The sequence below is a fragment of the Spodoptera frugiperda genome, chromosome 12 (assembly GCF_023101765.2).
Source record: "Spodoptera frugiperda isolate SF20-4 chromosome 12, AGI-APGP_CSIRO_Sfru_2.0, whole genome shotgun sequence".
Classification (NCBI taxonomy): Eukaryota; Metazoa; Arthropoda; class Insecta; order Lepidoptera; family Noctuidae; genus Spodoptera; species Spodoptera frugiperda.
In genome coordinates, this window is record NC_064223.1 from 526187 (window position 1) to 550343 (window position 24157).

Here is a 24157-nt window from a genome sequence, read left to right on the forward strand (position 1 = left end):
AACCTCACTTACATAATGAAATACACCCTAAGCGTTGTTTCACATCAGTTTTCTGTAAGGCCGTGGTATCACTCCGGTCGAGTTGACTCATTCGTACCGTAGCATGCTCTCGCACACTTCTAAGATAAAAAATTGCAGAACATTCATATAATAATTTTATAACGTATGCCTTTAGCAAGAAGTTGTCATTGCTGGTCCGGACTAATATGTAATTCTGCTTTTCTACATAAAATTATTGTTACACTTGATATTTTGTCGTACTAGAAAATATTTGTCGTACTTGAGTATACTTGTAGTACTTGAGTATACTTGTCGTACTTGAGTATACTCGAGAATACCTGTCGTACTTAAGAATACCTAATTGAAAAACATTGTGTTATTTAAACTCTCAATTTCTTCCCCAGGTGAAGTAGAAGGCGGTCTAGCAGTGCTGACAGGAGAGCCAAGTTTCTTCTCGATCCGAGCGAAGCATTTCTCCCGCATCGGCCTGCTGTCGAAGACGACGGTGTACAGCATCATGCGGGAGCGTCCGTCCGTAGTGTTGCACATCGCCAATACTGTGGTACGGAGACTGTCGCCCTTTGTCAGGCAGGTGGACTTTGCGCTGGATTGGGTGAGTTTGACATCTTATTTTGCTCAATATCTATAGGCTCACGCCCTATTACATGCCTTATCGCTAACGTATTGATTCAAGCCTGGTGATTAATGCTCAAACTTTCTCCATGCGAGAAGAAGCTTTGGTCTGCAGTGTATAGGTTCTATCATGAGATGTGTGTGAAATGTGGGTGTTATGGGCAACTCTAACGACTAAAAGACGTGATTTATCCGTTACCACGGGTTAATGAGTGATAGTTTTTGGACGTAATGAATTTAATTAATGGTTTACCATGTGGCAGGTTATTGAATATCTTTTTAACTTAAAATACTACATATTTTTTTCAATTAAAATAAAATAAATATTTAGCTTATTAAAAGTTGTTGAAGATCGAACAGAGATACGAGTAGGAGATACAGAGAGAACGAAAATAAAGAGCTAGTTGTATAACGCCATATTCCGAGCAACACACCTAAACTAGACAACTACATCTTCAGATTTTAAACAACATCTTTTTCAACAAACATATGTTCCCATTCACAGGTGTTCCTCGAATCCGGTCGCGCAGTCTACCGCCAAGACGAGGAATCAGGTTCCACATTCATAGTCCTAAGCGGCCGTCTGCGTTCCGTCATAACACATCCGAACGGGAAAAAGGAGTTAGTAGGAGAATACGGCAAGGGAGATTTAGTAGGGATAGTGGAAATGGTCACTCAGACTAGAAGGAGTACTACTGTAATGGCTGTCAGAGATTCTGAGCTCGCCAAGCTGCCTGAAGGACTGTTCAATGCTATTAAGTTGAGGTTCCCCGTTGTGGTGACTAGGCTGATTAATCTGCTTGGACATCGGATTTTGGGTGAGTGGTTTTTTATAGTGTAAGTTTTGCTGCGTTGTCTGATTTTAAACGCGATTGAGCTATTTGGATGGTAGCTTCTAGACTCCTGGCTGGTTGATTCAAGCTATACTAGCGGGTTTGCCGGGGCTCCGGCTTTAGCAAAAGTGGAAAATGGTAGTTTTTAGTCAGTAAGCTGACACTCCCTCTCGCCATTTGCCATGATTTCCCCTTTAAAAGTTATTCTAAATTCTGACTAGGTATTTTTTCATTTAATTTAGTAATAACATGTAGTCTCCAAAATATCTTTTATCAACTATACATATTCAGAATTATTTAACAATAGAATTGAAATAAAATAAAATAGAAACTATTAATCTTAATTTTCCAGGATCATGGCAGAAACCGACAGCCGGGCTGGGAGGCGCGGCCGCCATAGAGCCGCGGCCGTCCCAGCACAACTTCTCCACCGTGGCCGTGGTACCGGTCAGCGATGATGTACCATTGACTGCCTTCACCTACGAGCTGTACCATTCTCTGTCTGCTATAGGTGAGTGACTATGGAGACAGCTTGATGAAATTGGTAGGAGTCTATTTGGGAATGAGCTACTGAATGTCTAATAGCCACACCTATTTGTGTCACGATAAGGGTTTTTGGGGAATCGGGGATTGGAAAGATTGGAAAGGGAATTAGGGAGTGATTGGGACCTCACTCATACACAAAGACAACGCAACCGTTGGTTTCATTCATCTCGTTTTCTGTGAGGCTGGCCCATTCGTGCCGAAGCATTGTTCTCTCACACTTAAAATACACTTTAATAGTAGCCTATCGTCAAGCCACTTCACATTTGTCGATAATTTTTCCTCACAAGAGGTTTATATGGGTGTAATCTGTTCAAAAGATTTCAGTGTGGACCAAACGAAATGGTTATTTAGTATTTCGACAAAATGGTACACTTAATAAATTACTTCAATCGTTTCCAGGTCCCACAGTGCGTCTGACTTCTGACGTGATCAGAAAACTCCTCGGTCTGACCATCATGGACCCTAACAACGAGTACAGACTCAGCTCCTGGCTAGCTCAGCAAGAAGATAAGCATAAGGTAAATTAAATAATAATATAATTAGGTAGAGATTTCAGAGATAGAAACGAACAATAGTTTCGGGTTCTTTCTTTGAGACAAATTGTTATTATTATGAGCCCCGATGTTCCTTGAAACTAGTCAAGTGTCCTTTTTCCTGGTTTCATGAGTATTCTCGAGGCTCGCGTTCATTGCAGTGTTGGAAAAATAATAATATAAAGAGCTTTAAAAGTATCTGCCACGGCTTTAATGGGAGCTAGTGTTGTGCGTGATGATTGTACTAATAGTCAATATAAATGATTGATTATGAGTATTTTTAATTTTATACAAAAAATCTACGTATGAATTTATTATGATATCTCTTTCTGTGTTAATTCGTCTTCTTGTCGTTGGTAAAAAAATCGGACTAATATACAAGAAATTCGTGGTAAATACGAATGTCAGTGTATAAACGTACTGCACGGTTGGTGCGGTGGCTGGGCAACTGGCTGCCGTGCAACGTGTAGCGGGTTCGATTCCCGCACGGAGCAATTCTTTGTGTGATCCACAATTTGTTGTTTCGGGTCTGGGTGTGATGTGTATGTGAAATTGTATGTTTGTAAACGCACCCACGACACAGGAGAAAATCCTAATGTGGGGCAACGTTTTTAAAAAAAAGAAAAGAAAGAAAAAAATAAACAATATAATTATAATTTCCAGGTTGCTCTATACCAGTGCGATCCCAGTCTCACGCAGTGGACCCAGCGCTGCATTCGGCAGGCTGATTGTATTCTCATTGTCGCTTTGGGAGATAAGCAACCCAGTATTGGAAAGGTAAGCTTGGTATTTTAATGTGACAGTACTTGATTTCGTATGTAGGTGGTTTGCGCAAGTCGCGCATTGGAGACTGTAAGTATTACAAGATACTACTACGCAGGTGGACTTGATAGCTTAAGTATGTAATTGTTGGAAACTTGAATTTGGAAGAACTTGACACCTACGATAAGCCTTGGCCGACACAGAAAGGAGTGGAAAGAGGGTAGGAAGGCCTTTGTCCTGCAGTGGGACGATTTCGGCTAAAAATAAAATAAATAAATAATGTAGTTTTTGTTGCGCATGATAGATTTTGAAGTGCGGTGATTTTTCGTATTATAGACCCCATAAAGAATATTGAATATTACAAATCTTCATTTAAAATGTTTTGCGCAATAAATGCGCAAAAACTTTGCGCATCACAATTATGATAGATATTAGTATTTTAAGTTTATTTTCGATATTGCGTATTTCCTTGAGCATCATTCATAATTACCATCATAGTTTATTCTTTCTCATAGCTTAATTTATGCTTCTAAACACGTATAAACATTCCAATTCCAGATAGAAAAAGAAATAGAGCGCCTAGCAATACGTACGCAGAAGGAGTTGGTCCTGTTACACCGCGAGGGCGGTCCGCAGCCGGCCGGGACCGTGCACTGGCTCAACATGCGGTCCTGGGTCAGTCAGCATCACCACGTGCGGTGCCCACATCGCATGTTCACTAGGAAGAGCCAGTATAGGATTGTGAGTGGTTCTTTGAATATTGTTTTGTAGTTGTAAGCTTCTAATAATGGTTGCTGGTAGAAGACCGTTGAATGCCTATCTTCGCTAGTTGCTGGTGGCTGCTACGGGATAAGAAATATATTGAAACTGTTTTAGCAATTTTTTTATATGCTATGGATTAATGTTAATGAGCAGAGAATAATCTGATGGTAAGCGATCAGCGCTATCCATGGATACCAGTATCACCAGAGGTGTTGAATCCTCGAGTGCGTTGTCAGCATTTTAAGAAGGACTTAAAATCTTTATTTCATATACCATTTCTACAGCTATTTTTTTTTATAATGATATATAGGGGGTTATAACAGCATTATAAATTACAAAGTTATGCATTAGATTATTATGCCATTATTAGTGTTTTATCGTAATAATTACTACATTGTATATCCGTGTGTACCCTTAGAGCGAGCTGTACAGCAAGGTGCTGATGTCGGAGGCGAGCGTGCACTCGGACTTCTCCCGGCTGGCGCGCTGGCTCACCGGCACCTCCGTGGGGCTCGTACTGGGCGGCGGCGGGGCGCGCGGCGCCGCGCACGTCGGGATGGTGCGCGCCATACAGGTACATTACTTTAGACACCGGCACCTCCGTGGGGCTCGTACTGGGCGGCGGCGGGGCGCGCGGCGCCGCGCACGTCGGGATGGTGCGCGCCATACAGGTACATTACTTTAGACACCGGCACCTCCGTGGGGCTCGTACTGGGCGGCGGCGGGGCGCGCGGCGCCGCGCACGTCGGGATGGTGCGCGCCATACAGGTACATTACTTTAGACACCGGCACCTCCGTGGGGCTCGTACTGGGCGGCGGCGGGGCGCGCGGCGCCGCGCACGTCGGGATGGTGCGCGCCATACAGGTACATTACTTTAGACACCGGCACCTCCGTGGGGCTCGTACTGGGCGGCGGCGGGGCGCGCGGCGCCGCGCACGTCGGGATGGTGCGCGCCATACAGGTACATTACTTTAGACACCGGCACCTCCGTGGGGCTCGTACTGGGCGGCGGCGGGGCGCGCGGCGCCGCGCACGTCGGGATGGTGCGCGCCATACAGGTACATTACTTTAGACACCGGCACCTCCGTGGGGCTCGTACTGGGCGGCGGCGGGGCGCGCGGCGCCGCGCACGTCGGGATGGTGCGCGCCATACAGGTACATTACTTTAGACACCGGCACCTCCGTGGGGCTCGTACTGGGCGGCGGCGGGGCGCGCGGCGCCGCGCACGTCGGGATGGTGCGCGCCATACAGGTACATTACTTTAGACACCGGCACCTCCGTGGGGCTCGTACTGGGCGGCGGCGGGGCGCGCGGCGCCGCGCACGTCGGGATGGTGCGCGCCATACAGGTACATTACTTTAGACACCGGCACCTCCGTGGGGCTCGTACTGGGCGGCGGCGGGGCGCGCGGCGCCGCGCACGTCGGGATGGTGCGCGCCATACAGGTACATTACTTTAGACACCGGCACCTCCGTGGGGCTCGTACTGGGCGGCGGCGGGGCGCGCGGCGCCGCGCACGTCGGGATGGTGCGCGCCATACAGGTACATTACTTTAGACACCGGCACCTCCGTGGGGCTCGTACTGGGCGGCGGCGGGGCGCGCGGCGCCGCGCACGTCGGGATGGTGCGCGCCATACAGGTACATTACTTTAGACACCGGCACCTCCGTGGGGCTCGTACTGGGCGGCGGCGGGGCGCGCGGCGCCGCGCACGTCGGGATGGTGCGCGCCATACAGGTACATTACTTTAGACACCGGCACCTCCGTGGGGCTCGTACTGGGCGGCGGCGGGGCGCGCGGCGCCGCGCACGTCGGGATGGTGCGCGCCATACAGGTACATTACTTTAGACACCGGCACCTCCGTGGGGCTCGTACTGGGCGGCGGCGGGGCGCGCGGCGCCGCGCACGTCGGGATGGTGCGCGCCATACAGGTACATTACTTTAGACACCGGCACCTCCGTGGGGCTCGTACTGGGCGGCGGCGGGGCGCGCGGCGCCGCGCACGTCGGGATGGTGCGCGCCATACAGGTACATTACTTTAGACACCGGCACCTCCGTGGGGCTCGTACTGGGCGGCGGCGGGGCGCGCGGCGCCGCGCACGTCGGGATGGTGCGCGCCATACAGGTACATTACTTTAGACACCGGCACCTCCGTGGGGCTCGTACTGGGCGGCGGCGGGGCGCGCGGCGCCGCGCACGTCGGGATGGTGCGCGCCATACAGGTACATTACTTTAGACACCGGCACCTCCGTGGGGCTCGTACTGGGCGGCGGCGGGGCGCGCGGCGCCGCGCACGTCGGGATGGTGCGCGCCATACAGGTACATTACTTTAGACACCGGCACCTCCGTGGGGCTCGTACTGGGCGGCGGCGGGGCGCGCGGCGCCGCGCACGTCGGGATGGTGCGCGCCATACAGGTACATTACTTTAGATATTTTTTGGAACTTTGTCCGTCAAACCGTCATATAATGAAAGTTTTAACTTCAAAGTTCTGCCTACCCCTTCGGGGATAAAAGGCGTGAAGATCAAAAAATACTTCAAAGTATGCTTTGTCTCGAAGTATTCAGTAAAGTTCTTCCTCGTAACTAGCAGAAGTACAAATAATATCACAACAATATTTTGACCACAGAGTAAACTAAATGCATTACTAATATTTAATTATAAATTATGTTTAAATATTTAACAATGACTCTTGGTGTTCCATTGGATCTGCCTACCCCCATAGATGGACATTATTTATATATATTTTTAACTATGCAGTATTTATCACACACGAGTATTTTATCAAAAAAATTCTTTAGGACATGGACTCTGAAATCGCTACTTGTCTAAAATCCTATGACCCCAATTACAGGAAGCCGGCATCCCCATCGACATGGTGGGTGGTGTGAGCATCGGAGCGTTCATGGGAGCTCTATGGTGCATGGAGAGGAACATCACCACTGTCACACAGAAGGCTAGGGAGTGGTCACAGGTATAGATACTTACAATATAAATACTGAAATAATGTTAAATATAAAACTAAGTTTAAAATTTCTGTGGACTGCCTAGTCGGTTACCGGGGCTCTGGCTTTGAAAGGCAGGAGTAGGAACGGGGTGGTTTTTAGTCAGTAAGAGTCTGACACTACCTTTAGCCTCGCCTAAGACGGGAGAGGTCTTTGGATGATATTCCTTTCTCAAAAACACGTATTAAGTTTTGTCTATCATAACAATTATATTAATTTTTAATAAGACTTTTTTGTGCATTAGTGATATGGTCTTAGTTATAGTTTTTGTTAAAAATCGAAATCGATTCAGAAATCAATATTAATTTCGATTTTATATGATTTTTTCATTACTTCGTAGGTAATTTATCCCACCTTTCATAAATATTCCAGAAAATGACACAATGGGGCAAACAGCTCCTTGACCTGACCTACCCAGCCACCTCAATGTTCTCCGGAAGGCAGTTCAACGCCACCATCAGGTCCACCTTCGGAGACGTCCACATCGAGGATCTATGGCTCCCATACTTCACTGTCACGACTGATATCAGTTCCAGCTGCATGAGAGTCCATCGACATGGTGAGTTTTTATCTTAGTTATATAAAAATCTAGATCTAAACAACAATTCTAGAATATTTTGGTTTTGGTTAATTTTCGGGTTGACTCGATTAGTTTCGAGCCCGATAATTAAAGGCTCCACCAGAGCCTGTAAACTTTTGTAAATATAAAAGATTAAAAATATACGATTTTAATTGGAAGTTAAGTGTAATGATGATTTTGAATTCAAAGTTTAATATTTGAATTATTTTATTAAACATAATTTTATAGTAAATAAAATGTTCACTCCTACTTTTTAAAACATAAAAAATAATGAAAAAGCTATTTTAAAGCCTATTTATTAATCACAAAAGCAAATAAAAATAAATCGTTTCTGTGTGCAAAGCTTTAAACAAATCGCATCAATTGTGTGTCTGAAAGCACTTAGTACTTCAATAATTCACAAATATTTTAAGCAGAATATAGTTCACATAATAACACAACACATTTCGTGGATAGGAAATATTGTTTTTTGAATAAAATATTGTTGTTTTAAACTTTATTTTGCACTTTACTAACCCAAATTATGTTTATACTGCTTTTTATATTTACATATTATATTGTTGTTATATATTATGAAAGATCGTGGTTGTGGCTTTGTTGACGCATTTTATTAATGTTTGTTGGTGTCCTGTGTCATTGTTGTATACTAATCAATGTATATTTTGTTATTGACATTGTCGACAAGTCCTATGTATCGCTCACCTAGTAATATATTGCGAAATTGACTTTATAACTTGACTTTATGTTATAAAGTAAATTTCGCATTTTTTGCACATGTGCCAATATATTACTAGATGAGCGGTATACTGATGCAACTAGCATTTATTTGCATACTTTTTTATTCATCAATGGCAATTAAATATGTCAAATTTATTGTGACTCGAAACTAGTAAAGCTTTTCTCTATAAATGTAACCGTGATTATAGTAGTTAGTTACTATAGTAATTTATTGATGCAAAAAAGATATGCAAAGTAATGCGAATTGCATTAGTATTCATGGGACCTGTCGTAATGGTCAGTAACAGCATGTTTTTATTCGCCAAACAGATTATTTAAAGCACCAACACAATATGGTTTCTAAAATTCTCCTATAGTATACAATTTTGAGCTGTATGAATAGGGTGACTGGTAAAAATAAAACTAGTCACCCTATACGTACATTGCGATATGGCAATAAGTGTTTCACTTTCATATTATATGGTGCTCATAATTGGTGTTACTTTTAATATGTGCATCTCTCGGTACTCATTTGGCAAATAAAATGCATGATATTATGTTATTCTTTATAACATCTATATCATTGCTATATTGAAGTGGTGGAATGATGTTTAATCAATATTTTACACTCATATTTATTCATGTTTGTTTCCACTACCCTTACTTAACCTCTTGTCTGTCGGTATATGAGACAATAGAAAACATATTGTGTCCCACTCGCGTATATCTGTGCTCCGACACATACAGAGCGGCGAACGCGGTTGAATCAACACTCGTACTAAGGGTACAGTACAGACATACAAAGGGTTAAATCAATGAGTGTAGTAGAAACAAACTCTTGACAATGAACATTAAAATGCGTCAATATAAGCCCTCTATGTTAAGCGAATAATAAGATATTCGTTTCGATGTGATGCATGTTGATATTGATCGATATTGTGTGAAATTGTCGTTTGATCTGCAGACCAGATATTAAGGCAGTGTGTTAAGATGTTTATAGATGTACGATACTGAAAAAACGTTATAGATGAACTGTAGTGAGGGTTATTGGATCTGAATTTGTAACTAATAAGAATTAAGGTCTCTTTTCCAACACAGTATTAGTAAAATTATGTATAGAGCGCAAAACCGATAGCTCTCGCTCAGTTTTTCTATAACAACTAAAAAGTATCGTTCGTTTATAAACGTCGTGTTTACCAAAGTCACCGTACACGGCTTTAGTGGAGCAATGTTTGAGAGACGCGTCACTATGCTACTTGCGGACCTTGCCACCGTCACACGATCAGTATCTTTGGCGGTAATCATAAGTACTTGAGCTCATGTCATCGACCCCACGCCCGCACAAGGCCAGGGTGTCTCATTGTCCGCTACAGTCTGCAAACCACACTCACTTGCATTTATATGTCTGTATGATGTCAAAGTGTGTTTGTTACAATATATATCCGTATCCCACCCCTCCCCCCACACTCACGATGTTCTAAAACTGTTTATCTTATTATTATTATTATTTTAACAACGTTACGAATCCGACATTTACCATTGGGAAGTTGCCATTACTTTAAAAAAAAGCGCTTGTGATTGGTTTACCTAATAACGCTAATTTTGGGAGTTTATACATTAAAAAAAAGTATTATATTATATTATATATCGTCCATATAATGTCGGGTTGGATGTGTATAAGTTTGTATGTATCAAAATCATCATACATTTCTCACAATCTCATCTTCGTGTATATGCATGAGTGTGGTTCTTAGTTGTCATTCCTAATAACTTTCCATCCGTAGTTTGTCCGCAGCAGGCTGCGTCTATGTTGTAGCATGGTGCATGTAGTACTGTAGCGTCTATTCTCATCATAGATATATCACGGACCAGTCGACACTGAGACGTTCTTTGGGTTGGTAAAATATTCACGTTCATTTCCTATCCATGGACTGTGTTGTAAGTTTACTTATGCCGCGAGTGCACGTTGGCCGATGGGTGAGCAGTGTCCTTGTGTGTAGGTTCCCTCTGGCGTTACATTCGCGCGTCCATGTCGCTCAGCGGGTATATGCCGCCGCTCTGCGACCCGCTAGACGGCCACCTCCTATTGGACGGCGGTTACGTCAACAATCTCCCAGGTAAACCAATCACAGCTCTGTGTTGCGTGCCCGTTTGCTCCGATTGGCTGATTGGCTGATACGCACACACGTTAGGCTGAGTGAACATATTGTCAGAAGAGGCTGTGAATATTTTTTATGCAAAATTTATTGTATTATTGTAAATGAAAGAAAAATAGAAGAATAATTGAAAAGTATAAAGTTATTGAAAACTTTGTATCAATCAGTCCAAATTAATGTTGCTCTAAATCGTATAAAAATATCGCGTATAAAAAGATTTTGGCGTAAAAATCGGTTGCGGGTTGCTATACATACGTTTTTGTAGATTTCCTCTCAATAGTTAGTGGGAATAGTTTAGATAGCCTTCTAATTCTAACCTCAGAACTAGCCTACATTATCTGTCTTTATCACAAAAACCCCTTTTCACGCATCTTTTTCACTGCCAATCAGCTTAAAACTTTTCATACTAAATAAACAAAAAATCTTTTCATTTTACTAATTGTCTGAAAAGCCGAAAATTCATAAAAAAAATCTTCGATTAGACATATATGGTCACTCAGTTTAGCAGTCGAAGGTAAGTGATGGCAACGGTCCCGGTTTTGCCCGATCGTTTACGGAGGAGTTTCGTCAGGTGTCCTATGGAGGTATTGCCGGGCGTCTATGAGTATAGCCGGCATCTTCCCACCGATTTGCGATCCTATGGATGGGCATCTACTTCTTGATGGGTGCTACGTCAATAATGTGCCTGGTAATGTATTATTATTATAATTTTATGTTTAATTATTAAATATTGCAGTTTTAATGTTGATATATCCCTAAAATTATAGAATATGTTTGTTATATTAGACCTGGTATGGTTAAATATAACTTTATTGATTTTATTGAGTGTTAATGGAATCAAAGGTGAGATTTAATATTAAATTCAATGAGAGTGAGATGATAATAATTTGGAGATTTTAAAATATTATTTTAGCCTATTATTAACGGTTCATATTTCTTAAATATCTAATTTTTTAAACTGTTTACAAGTCCGTTTTATACAAAAATTGGGAAGAAATGTCTATAATATTCTTAATTGTAATGTTACAGCGGATGTGATGAGGTCTTTGGGCGCTAAACACATCTTGGCCATTGATGTGGGCTCCCAGGACGATACGGACCTCACCAACTATGGTGATGACCTGTCTGGCTGGTGGCTTCTGTGGAAAAGGTGAGGAAAGAAATATATATTGGAGGAAATGTGTAACATTGACACCTCACCTATATTAAATTGTGAAAAATGTTATTGGTTCGATTAGTTGGTAGGTATTTATAAATAGACGTTCATCAGTATTCACGTATGTATTTCATATAAGAATATTCTCATCAATTCCACCAATCCTCAAATTCAGTTTAAATAAATAAAATGCCACTCACATTTGTGTAGGTATTCAAATTATGGCGGGAAACCGCCATGTTTAACTTGTCAGTTTAGTTCACTAACAACTCGCCAGATGGCGTTACTTGTAGTACATAATTCAGGGTCACCGCGCCGTTTTAGTTCTACAACTTCACCGATAGATGACACTGTGCCGTGACGTCATTTTCTGAATCGCGGTGTTAAGATTCTCCGCCGTTGAACGACCCTCGCGGCTCGCTCGGCACAAAGCATACTTACCTGGCGTAGGGGATACCGTGATCAAGAAGGCGGTTCCCCCAGGGCGAGGCCTTTCCATTGCACTGCGGTTAGGTTGACCCCTGCGATTATCCCTAATGTGGATAACTCGGACGCGTAATTTTTGGTAGTGGGGACTGCGTACGCGCCGTCCCCTCGGAATTACTTGAAAATGTTATGAGTTAACACTCGTAATGTAATGTCTGATGTTATTTGCTTTGCTTGCTATTTGTTAAAAGTTTAAATAAATACTAGCGGCTTATAATTAGGTACAGAAACTAAATATTTAGGATTGTTTTTCTTAACATGTTAGAACTTAAAAAATTTTAAATCACGTATCAAATAGCCAATTTTATTTAGTAGTTTATATTATTTTTTAATCACAAAGTCCATACTCCACGCAAGTGAAACTGCAGGCATCAGCTAATACAAAAATACATATTAACACTATTTTGTAATAGAAAAGAAAATACTAACATGGAAAAAAAAACAATTTTCAGATGGAATCCATTTACAACGCCTGTAAAGGTTCCCAACTTACCAGATATACAAAGTAGACTGGCTTATGTGTCCTGCAACCGACAACTAGAGGTACAGTACTTGACTACTTACATATTTTGACCCTGTTAAATAGAAAGGATCCAGCCATTTTTTTATTGTTAGTTCAAGATTACACTATTTTTTATCAATAGTTTATTAATAGTATTGAATTGAGTTTAATTTCTGTTTGACAAATCATTTGGGATTAGAAATGGGTTTTGAGAATTTTATATGTTCTCTGAGTTTGAAAATTCGCTTCTTCTGCAATAGAGTGTAATAATTGTACTAACAGATTATAATCTGTAGACTTATTAGTTGTTGTTAACACTAATATAATTATTCATTTACTCACAATGTTGCCTACAGCTTCTGGTAGCAACTGACAACAAAATAACACAATAATTCCCAAATTACAGGAAGTAAAAAAATCAGACTACTGCGAATACATACGGCCACCAATCGACGCATACAAGACGTTACAGTTCGGTTCGTTCGACGAGATCCGTGAAGTGGGGTACCGACATGGTGCGGCGTACTTCGAGGGCCAGCGCCGAGGCGGCGGCGGCGGCGTCAGCGGGGCTGCTGCGGAAGGGAGACGGCATGACGCCCAGCCTTCGCTTACTGAGTAAGTTGGAAAGAGATGGGTGATGACTTCGACTCATATTGTGGATTGTAACTTGTGTGTTAATCGCGTGTAAAGGGATTTCGTTCCTCTTTTCTGTACATATTGCCATGTAAACTGCTGACGTATAAATACGGGTGATACTGATAACTCTCGAAGGAGTTTGTTTATCGTTGTAATAGTTTAATGTAAATTGATTGCTATTCATTTATTCATCATTCAACAAACATGTTTTTTAAATTACATTTCAATAAAGCAAAATAAAATCTTATACAACAAATCAAACATAAATGTCAATGCTATGCCAATTTTAATAAAAAATTTGCTGTCTCTAAAAATAAAATCAGTTCTCCTATCTATGACGTTCCCCTTTAATCTTTAGTTAACTGTTCCAATGTACTCCTGCAGATACATTTTTAGTTAATATTCGTAATATGAGTCGAAGTGCACATAATAGACTTAATTATATTGGTTAAGCTTATTACGGGTTTGGTGAAAGGGATCCCATTACATTTTATTAACATTATTAATATTGGTGAATGATCATTGTATGATATTAACACGCCAGAATGGGCATTGTTCAAAAAAATAACCTTGTGTTTTTATTGAATTTTTCGATAATATAGACCATTTAAAGAAACTAATTTGAATATTTTGATAAAAGGATCAGAAACCACGTCAAAAATACTTTTTTAAGATTTTCAAATTTTTGATATGGGTGACGTCATCATAAGGCTCAGAACGATATTATCTGTGCCATAGTGTGGTTGCATTAAAAAAGTACAACTGTCAATAATAGCTGTCTGAATAGAACTGTCAATAATAATAACCTTAAAATAAGCTGTAAACAATAAAACATGTGATAAAACGTAATTTAACATATGATATGGACAATAATGGGACTGATAATATCATAGGAGTCTATTACTTCTGTGGTACTTACATTAAAATGATCTTCGCGACAATACATAGTATAAACTTTGTAATATTCCGCACCAGCTTCTCGACACCACTTCTCTTGTAAGTCTTCCCTATTGCGAACGAAGATTTTGTTTGGACAAAGTCAAAGTCAAAGTCAAAGCATTTATTTCAATTAATCCTAAATAAGGCACTTTTGAAACGTCAAATTGAATTGTCCGTCAGTCTGTCTGTCAGTGAAGCTAGGCGCTCGTTCCAAAGTGTAGCTTCGAATGGAGAAGACCGAGCAAGAAACTCCATCGTTACTCTTTTAAAAAGAAGTTTTTTACAATTTCTCTGATACACTATTTATCTATTGTATATATATGTAGGAACAATGTAACAACAATACGTCAAAACTAACGGGACAATAAAACCAATTTGTAAAGAAAATAAAATAGCGGGTTATTTCAAACATAGTGCCCACATATGTACACTTACAATTTTGAAATAATGCTTCTATACAAATAATAATAATATATAATTTAATCTTTCACATAAAAAAAAAAAATATCTGCTTGATGCCACAGGATCCCTAGACTGCATTGGAATAAATTAATACTTTAAGTTAACGTGTAACTAGTGATCGTATTTGAGCATTGTCTAGTGTGAGCGAGTGTCCAGTGGAGCCGGACCAACATGCTGCCACGCATTTTTATCCTAAATATAATCTGACAGTTTATAATATGCCTGTTTACACAGTTCACGCTTTATACAAGATTTAAATTTTTTCTCGACAATTTTTACAATTACTGCTGCAACTTGGAACAAAGCACTTTCTGTGTTCCATTTTCACTTTATGCAGAAGAAACTTAGAATTTGAATCTTTGTATTTTTTGTAAACAAAACCGAAACAAACTGACATGACATTTATATTTGACAGTTGTAGGCTTGACTTAAAACTTTTTAATTTTTGAAACATGAGGCAACGATACTAATTTATACGTCCTATTATGACGTCATTTGAAGGACAAGCAAGGTCAACCGTATTTTAACGAAATATCAATAAATAATAAATATTTTAAATTATTAATTAGTCCATAATGATTAGTAAGTCTATTCCTCGAAATGGTTTTTCAATTACGATATTTTATAAATTATGAACAATGCCCATTAATCTTCATATACAGATTGTCCCAATACTCAATATAATTTAACCCATTATAATTCTAACAGAATTGAATGGTTATGGATTTTGGGTATTTAGCATTAGTTCATATTATTATTTCTTATCATTATTTCATTGCTTATCTATCATGTGTGTCAAGAGACTGTATGTTGATTTGGTTAAAATCAACGGACCATTAAGATTTCTTAGAATTTAATTATTTACTAAATGACAATATAAATAAGATGCTTTTGTAAAATAAGTAAGTACTTGTCTAAAATAGTTTAGAATACACTAAAGTAAGGGTCGATAAATAATTCGCGGCAGGGTTATACTATTTACCCGAAGCCGCGGACTACCCAGCGGGTTACCGGGGCGCCGGCTCGAATGGGGAGGAACGGGGTGGTTTTTAGTCAGTAAGAGTCTGATAATCCTTCTCGCTTCACCCAAGGCGAGAGAAGCCATTGGGTGACTTACCCCCTTAAAAGGGTTACAGTATATATAGTTGTGGAATTTTCAATACTCTGTAGAAAAGACAACTGATGCTTGGGAGTCCTTCAAATGTTTATCTGTCTCTATGTATTGTGAACCTTAGCGTGTTTTATCTAGCTTGTTATATAGAGCTTTCTGCTATAAAAAGAAGAGCTTTAAGCATAATATAGTTAATTGTAGAATATTCTAGTTATTTCTATTTTAAGTTACAAGTTACTCAAATATACATAATTATTGTCCTAATAGTTTAGTATAAATAAATAAGTATAAAAATATCTTAATTATCAAGTTATCGGCTTACTCACGTAATTGTTTGATGAGGAACTCGTAAGTATAAAGTTATCTTAATTATTATGTTATTAGCTTATTCACGTAACATAATAATTAATTTAGTATAATTTAGTCTCACGAAAGTTATAATAAAATAAAAGTATCTTTATTTATTTACACATTAGAATTAAAATAATAGATATAGAATCTAGAATATTCTACCAACATAGTGTGAGCGGGTGCAACTATATCGACGGTGGCGGTGTCCAGTGTCTCAATACATAAGTATCAGTAGTGAAACGTTATAGTTTTGTTATATAAGGTACCGGTACGGGACGACGTACTTTGAGGGCCAACGCCGCGTGTGCGCCAGACGCCCTAGTGGCATCGTTGATGGAAGAAAGAATCACCCACAACCGTCGATTACTGAGTAAGTTTGTTATTGTTCAACTGGTCATTGTTATTTTGGTTCGGTAATATTGTGTTGTCTCGTAGTGGGGTACAATTATAGCCTTTGGTTAGGCTAAAGTGTGTGTGGGTCAAAGTATATTGACTGCAAATATACCAAAAATTGTTGAAGCAATTATAATAATATTAGAAATGTGTGTCTGTCGGTCAGTCCTCTAGTAAAGCTAGGCTATGTGTGTTATTGAAGTATTTGACTGTCAATAGAAAACTGTTGAAGACAAATCTTCTGCCACAAAGGGTTACCAATAACACCTATGGCGTTTAACGTGTTAACTGATTTTGACTAGAAGATATCCCAGAGACATTTAACGATTACTTAAACTGCTCTTTAGTAAAAAAATTGTGCCGAAAACATTTGCTAAAGACTGGGTTAAGTAACAATTAAATGACTCTGAGTACAGCGGTAATTTGTGTGTGTAGAATGACATTTTCTACTGTTGATCTAGAAAGTAAGCATTTGTAGATCTTGTGCCCTATACTATAAGGTCTATTATTGCCACCTTTTCTAATTTATCAGGTGAATAAAGATTGTTTTAATGAATATAGTACTTAGTAAATTCTAATACTTTTTTTTCAATCATCAACTACGAGACGATGCAATATTATCTATGCTAAAATAACAATGGCTATACGTCTGGTCTATCGCAAGGAGTTTCATAGTCTTCTCTCTTTGACACAGAAACCCTCCGCTAATTCTATAAAGGACTAATGCTGTATGTATTTTAATAGTAACTATTCTTATTAAAAAATAATACTCATGTATTAATTATTATATTTTTCGGCTTACTCACGTAATTATTTGACGAGGAACTCGACACACAACGAATATGAGCTGCTTATGAATATGAGCCTCTAGCATGGCTTGAAACTAGTTGAGTTCATCGTCAAATAAATACGTGAGTGAGCCGAAAAACATAATAATTAATTTAGTATGTCTCACGAAAATTATAATATAAACAATGTTCATGTGCATTTGTTTCTAACACTCGTTCTCATTTCTACCACTTATTAATGGTGCATCGTTTTATTCAAGGATTGGAATGAATGCATTATTTGAATGGCATGTAGGATCATTCATGTTTGGTTATTATCATAATTAGGGAGTCCTGGTGTTGATATAGGAGCCTCGATTTATAATTTGGTTAATAATGTTATATTTTATATTTAACAATCTGCTAAGTAGTCGCTACATTTATTTATTTAAAGAACATAAAATATTCTTTTAATAATAAGCTATAGATAAGTTAAGATAATCGACATATTATTATGTGTAAGAATAAATAAACTGTATGGTTTTAAATAGATGTAGAATGAAAACATATGGGCAAAAGACTATTTGTTTACTACATTATTTCTTTCACTTTATCACACATTTCCTACATAGCTAACTGTTCACTGAGAAAAATAACTATGCAACTAGTTACTAGTCTTCTTAACCCAAAAATACTTAGAAATTAACGCAAAATTTTCTCTCTATTCTTTCAGTTACACGTTCACGGACTTGGCTCAAATGGTGTGTTCTGTGCGCACAGCCCGTGACGTAGACAACGATTCCTCTTCATCATCAGACTATGAAGAGGACCAGCGGCATTTCGAAGGGTACGCCTCGGAACCCAGCGCTGGTATACTGGAGGTAAGCATTACCTGATGTGGATTATACTGTGTAGATAGTTTTTGCGCTAAACTCTGTCTGATTTTTAAGGTATTATTTTATTAGAAGCTATATTTTAATGGAACTTCGTATGGGAAGAAGTTTTGATAATTTTAATGTAACTTTCCGAATTCATCCGGAGCTGAGTACTGCTTAGCGGGTTTACCAGGGCTCCGGCTCGTACAGTAGGAGTAGGAACGGGGTGGTTTTTAGTTAGTAAGAGTCTCTCTCTCCTCTCTCTCTCTCTCGCCTTATCCAAGGCGAGAAAAGCAATTGGATGATTTTCCATCCTCAAAAAAAAAAAAAAAGTTTTAGTTTTTAATATTTATGTATTCCGCCTAGGATTAGAAGTTGTGACATTATTATTAGAAACTTTCAAAACTATTCATTTTTGTTTATTTTTAAATTATTTATACCTTCATTATTAGACAGGGTTTTCAAATTATAAAAGTTTTACCTATAAGTGCTTCTAGAAATATTATTATAAGTCTTGTGGTAGTTACTCAAATATTTGGTGATATTTTTAATTGGATAACTTTAAAGGTGTTTTATTTTTTTATTTACTTTTTTTCTTTTGTAGTTATTTAATGGGTTAGTTGTGTGTGTGTGTGTGTGTAGATGAATCAGTTTAAGTACATAATTACTTTTACTGGTTACAGGGTGAAAGGCGTGCGGTATTTATTATATAGATTCACATAATTTCGGTATAATATGTCTTATGTATAAATAATTAAAGTTTTGATTTCTGTGGACTGGCATACACATCTCTCGTTAGAATAGGGTTGTACATGAGTTTTTTTATTTATTTTAGTTGATTAGTTTGTATGTGTGTGTATCATTATTAATTTAATTTAATTTAACCTTCATGATTTTTATTTTCTGTGTCTAATAATAATATTTTCATAGAAAAAGACGTGGTATAATCAATTCAAGGGTGTATACTTAAATTAATTCTTAATTATATTAGTACAAAATTATAATGTTACTGACTATTTATAAACCTAGACACATTCTAGGTTGCATAGTCGAGTAACACACAATAATTATTATTATTAAAAAAAAATCTGGTCATGATGGTATGGTCCAAGATTGGTATTCTACCAACTGATAACCAGGATCTTTAAATCCATATATACCTACCTAACCTACAACCAGATGGTACCATAACCTAGTATATATAGACATATACATTATTTAAGCCTTTCACTGCCAACAAAAAACTGTTAAAGGCTATTCCTCCACTAGTGTCGGACAACGTTGTCCGACATGGCGTCTAATGTATTAAAGACTATATACCTATACCTATTCTAAAATTCCACCACGTATGTGACCAGATGTCGTCCAGCGTAGAGGACGGAGCGGCCGCGTGGATCAGTGACACAGAATTGGTGGGCACTTATTGACTGCACCGCACTTTACTTATACACGGTTCACTGTTGATTTTTTTTTATACAACGGGGCTGTGACGTCACGGGCTTTCGGATCTATGTGCTTGCGCTGGTTTTGAAGTACTATTTTAATAGCTGTTTGTATAAATAGTTACCATCTCTATTATTCTTAGAGATGTTTTAAAAACTTGAAATACTGCACATGTGTGACAGAGATGGTAACAACGCTCTCTGATAAACCTGAACGTTATTTATATTCTAACTTTTGTTTACTAAATTAATTATTATGTGTTTCGGTTTACTCTACTTAGTTACGAGGAACTCATTCACTCATTATAAATATTTTCAAAATGCCTACTAGTCTTTACGATAACGCGGGCGCGGGCGCCTCGCTGCTAACAGCTGATCATGCGAAAGCACGCACGCGCGAAACTTTGTTGTTTTGTTATTGTGATAAAAATAAAACTAATGAGTATACAATAAAATTTTCTTCGGGAAAGTTATTTGTTATCATGAGTAAAATTACGTGTTTAAATATCGTTCACTAATAACCAGTCACTCTATTATGTATAAAATATGAATCTGCTATTAAAATAGAACTTCTAAGTGTACGAGGGATTTTACTACTTTTCTCATTTACAATTTCTTCTTTGCTTTATTGTAACTACTAATGCCACTACATAGATCGGTGTAGGATCCTTCTCAGTTGTATGTTCACTCACGGTGTAATGTTTCTCCCTTCAAATGCACATTTACTATACTTAATGCACCGTTGGTTTTATTTCTTTAGAAGTTTTTGTTTTCTAAAATAAGAAATAGATTTCACGTAAGTTAAATTTGGGGTTCGATTTTCCCATATCAGACATTGGATTATAGAGAATCTTCAATTTTTTTTTGTCGTTGCCAAGAGAGTCCACAATGTGCCATTAAAAAACTCATAAAACCTCTGGATTTTTTATTATGGCAATAATTCACTCAAAATAGTTTGCTCATCTTTTTGTGGGAATATGCATGCGGTTATTTCTTTGTTTTATGTGCGATTAATATATTTTTTTTTATAGATTTTTAATTTGTTTTTAACCAGATTTGTAGTCAGCATTGCATTTTAATATGTTTGTTCTAAAGACTTTACATTTGTCTAACATGTTGTAGATTTTTTTGTATCCATTACACACGATTGATACTAACTGCCGTACTCAGAGTAATTTAATGAATACCTTAATGATTTTGTTCTAAAAAAATGCTAAGGACAGTGATAAGTATACATTAAATGACTCTAAGTACGGCGGTAAGTGTTAGTTTGCACTGAGTATTCGATTTCAATATCAGAGTAGTGTTAGAAAAATGTATACAATGCAATATTTGTTACTAAAATACATAATTAATTAAAATTATTTATGTTGTTACTAAATATATTTAATACTAAGTGATGCGTTTTCATTGTGAAATTGTGTAACAAATACTTTACATTTAGAAACAGTAGGTAAGTAGATACTACGGACACTAAAGAATCTGCTTAAAATAGTCACTAATCACATTTTTAATGCAACTTAAGAGACAAGATTTTTACTTTACATTACAAGTAAAATATATTATTAAATTTATTCTCATTATGTGAAAATCTTGAACTTATTTTGATTTTGTACTAAACACCCCATATTTAATCACATACACACACAAAAAACTGTTATAACATTCAGTATCTAACCAAAATAACAATTAAAAATTACCCTAAACAAAAAATTTACACAAAAATATCAATTTACAGGAAGGTCTGCGCACGCGCAGGGTAGGTGGCTCCCTCTCGTTGTCGGAGGACGAAATCGACTCGGAGGCCGAGGTGTACGACCCTCTGAACAAGCGAGGAGGAGGTAGGTGAGACCCGACCTTGCACGATCTGTGCAAAGCCCTCTACGAATACGTTCAATACACAGACTCTTGCGCTGAGTAATTCATGAAATTCTTGAAGGAATTTTCGAAGACTGTGCGTGTAAAAGTGTATCAAAGAATTTGGAACCTTAATAGCGAAGTAATAAGGTTTGTTTGTGAATAATGTTAGGTACTTTCTTTTTATAAGACTGCGGCGAATGGTAGCTCTATATACAGAGTGTGGTAGGAATGTATTGTATATGTTACAAAAAGTCTGCATGTTTGTACGTTTATTGGTACGATGTTTAGAACAAAGACATGTTTATGTGCTGTATTATATTATACATTAGTTGTATTGTATATATTAATTAAAATTATACAGTGAAGCTGTAATTAATGACTATACCTGTCTTTGTCACACAGTCGAAAATCGGTCTTGCAAGACAAGGATGGTAACAGTTTCTATTGATTATAATAAAATGACTATAGAGATATATATGTTTGTCTCTTTCATCTGTTCGTTTTCTTGTCTTGCAAGAAAGAGATAGCAATATAGTGCTGTAATGCTTCTTTCTATGTGTGTGTGATGAGACGATATACGTTTATAAGTCTAGTATAAAAAAATACTAGTTCCAATAGAAATTGGAAATAACATCTTAATTGTTTTGTAGAAAGGGTTGCTTTGACCATACTGGGTAACTTTGACCCAGTCTTCTAGATCAATGAAAAACTAATATACGCTTTGTTCTGTATTCCTATTGAGTATAGAATTTGGGTCAAAGTTACCCTAGCAGGTTATAGTAACCCGAACTTAACGGTAAGTCTCGGGTTCGATTCCTGAGTTATTAATGAAACAATTTTCGAAATTCTCAGTAATATGAGTAGCATAGAATCTGGAATGATGTCCAGTTATTATATTATGTAAAGCAATAGGTAATGTTTTGTGATAAGTTTGTAGGTGTTTGAAACAAATTAAAATATTTAGCGTAATTGTCGTTCATAGAAAATATGAATAGTTTTTTTTACATATAAAACAATATGAACCTTAATTTTTATAGATTTCGATATATTTTGTTCTATGTTCCCTGTTTTATTTATTCAAAATTTCGAGTGTATATATTGTATATAAATGTATGTATGTACGTATTTATATATCATGTTATACGGCGGGAATATATGCAATACTTTAAGTAGGTAACTCAAATAACTAATACATAACACAGTCAATATACAACGGAACATTTAAAAATATACCTTATTGCTTACGAAATAAAGGTGCTTTTATATTCACTGATAATAAGCAAAATAAGCTTCGCAGGGAAACAAATTCTTCCTATATTTGTATCATAATTAAAATATGTACATCCTACAGCTTCCTAAGAAGTAACCTTATAACAACGCAATTAGGTTTAAATTAGGTAAACATAGTTATAAAATCGGTATTACGGAACCCAAGTGAGACATTAGACAAATGTAGAATAAATTAGTATCATAATTATTTCAGTATTGATGCAAACAAATTATTTACTTGTAATATTACATAATATCGATTTAGGTATAACACATAATTCAGTACCCTTAGTACGAGTTTGCATTACGTTAAATGAAAAAGAAACGAGAGTGCGTTCGACGCTCTGATTGGTTGGTTCATTCGCGCCGGTCTATCAGAGCGCCGAACGCGCTCTCGTTTCGATCTCGTTAAACGTAAAGCAAACTCGTACTAAAGGGTATAAGCAAAGAATATTCATAGAAAATATAGCTGTGCATTTTAGAGTTGCCTTTACAATACATACAGGACATAGTTTAGTTAGATGTAAATACCGTATGGGGCAAACACAGAGGACTTAATTTAATTCATACCACATATTATTTGTTATCATGTTGGCTGATAAAAAACGGAAAATGAGCGAAAAAAGTGCTATTTTCTCTTTGAGTGTGTGTCTTCTATAAAACATCGAAAAAATAAGTAAAGTAAAGAAACGTTATTAACTTATTTTTATGTGTTTTGTACTTACCAATTGGCGCTAGTAGAAATGCGGAGTATTTATAGTTCTGTAAATTATTTATACTTATATTGCAAAAACCCTTCGTTACATACCGTATGTATTTTCTTTCATTAAGGTTATCTCACTTATTAAGTACCTATGTTATGGTATAATTCATATTGATTATTACCTAGAACAGACAAACAAAAATATATGGATTAAATTTAAGTCAGCAACGCATCTGTGTCTCCTCTGGTGTTGCGGGTGTCTGTGGGTGGCGCACCAGGTAATAAGCCTACTTGTTTGTTTCCTATTCCATAAAGTATATCATTAAAGTAGTTTTGCACAAAACTATATAATATTTATCGACATGGACAGACTGTTATATACCTATAATAATAATATACTAGATAGCACACTGGACAAGAAATAATATTAAATAGTACTAGAATATTACCTAGCCTCCTAGCTTAGCTTGTAAAGCTTAATATAAGAAAAGCTAGGCTAATTTAGCACGCATATGGTTACACAGGTATGAATAGAATTCGAGGTGAATAAATGGGAAAATTTAAATCTATTCACCCAATTTCTTTGTCTATTCACCTTCTGAATTCTATTCACCCAGTTGTATTCAAAATATTTATTGTAAATTTTGGTTTTTTTTTTAAATAAATATAATTAAGTCT

At 37.7% G+C, this 24157-nt stretch overlaps 1 protein-coding gene and 1 non-coding gene across 10 annotated transcripts in view; both read left to right on the forward strand.

Moving 5' to 3' along the window:
- Positions 1-23996, forward strand: part of LOC118262272 (neuropathy target esterase sws) — a 47925-nt gene extending 23929 nt beyond the window's left edge. For 3 of the 9 annotated variants that reach the window (XM_050697776.1, XM_050697781.1, XM_050697778.1), the window contains 17 exons: positions 405-613; positions 1139-1451; positions 1819-1977; positions 2412-2530; positions 3209-3322; positions 3866-4048; positions 4488-4643; positions 6924-7043; positions 7447-7633; positions 10372-10488; positions 11557-11677; positions 12622-12712; positions 13078-13286; positions 16433-16540; positions 18064-18211; positions 19564-19617; positions 21386-23996. In XM_050697776.1, the coding sequence (XP_050553733.1) occupies positions 405-613; positions 1139-1451; positions 1819-1977; positions 2412-2530; positions 3209-3322; positions 3866-4048; positions 4488-4643; positions 6924-7043; positions 7447-7633; positions 10372-10488; positions 11557-11677; positions 12622-12712; positions 13078-13286; positions 16433-16540; positions 18064-18211; positions 19564-19617; positions 21386-21496 (2519 nt within the window). In that variant the 3' untranslated portion in view covers positions 21497-23996. Of the gene's footprint in view, positions 1-404; positions 614-1138; positions 1452-1818; positions 1978-2411; positions 2531-3208; positions 3323-3865; positions 4049-4487; positions 4644-6923; positions 7044-7446; positions 7634-10371; positions 10489-11098; positions 11216-11556; positions 11678-12621; positions 12713-13077; positions 13287-16432; positions 16541-18063; positions 18212-19563; positions 19658-21385 lie in introns of all 9 variants that reach the window. The other 6 variants (XM_050697777.1, XM_050697780.1, XM_050697783.1 and 3 more) reach the window with 6 other exon arrangements.
- On the forward strand, positions 12117-12279 carry LOC118263196 (U1 spliceosomal RNA). Its single transcript, XR_004782560.2, has one exon. It is a non-coding gene; the product is annotated as a U1 spliceosomal RNA (small nuclear RNA).
- Positions 23997-24157: the final 161 nt, after the last annotated feature.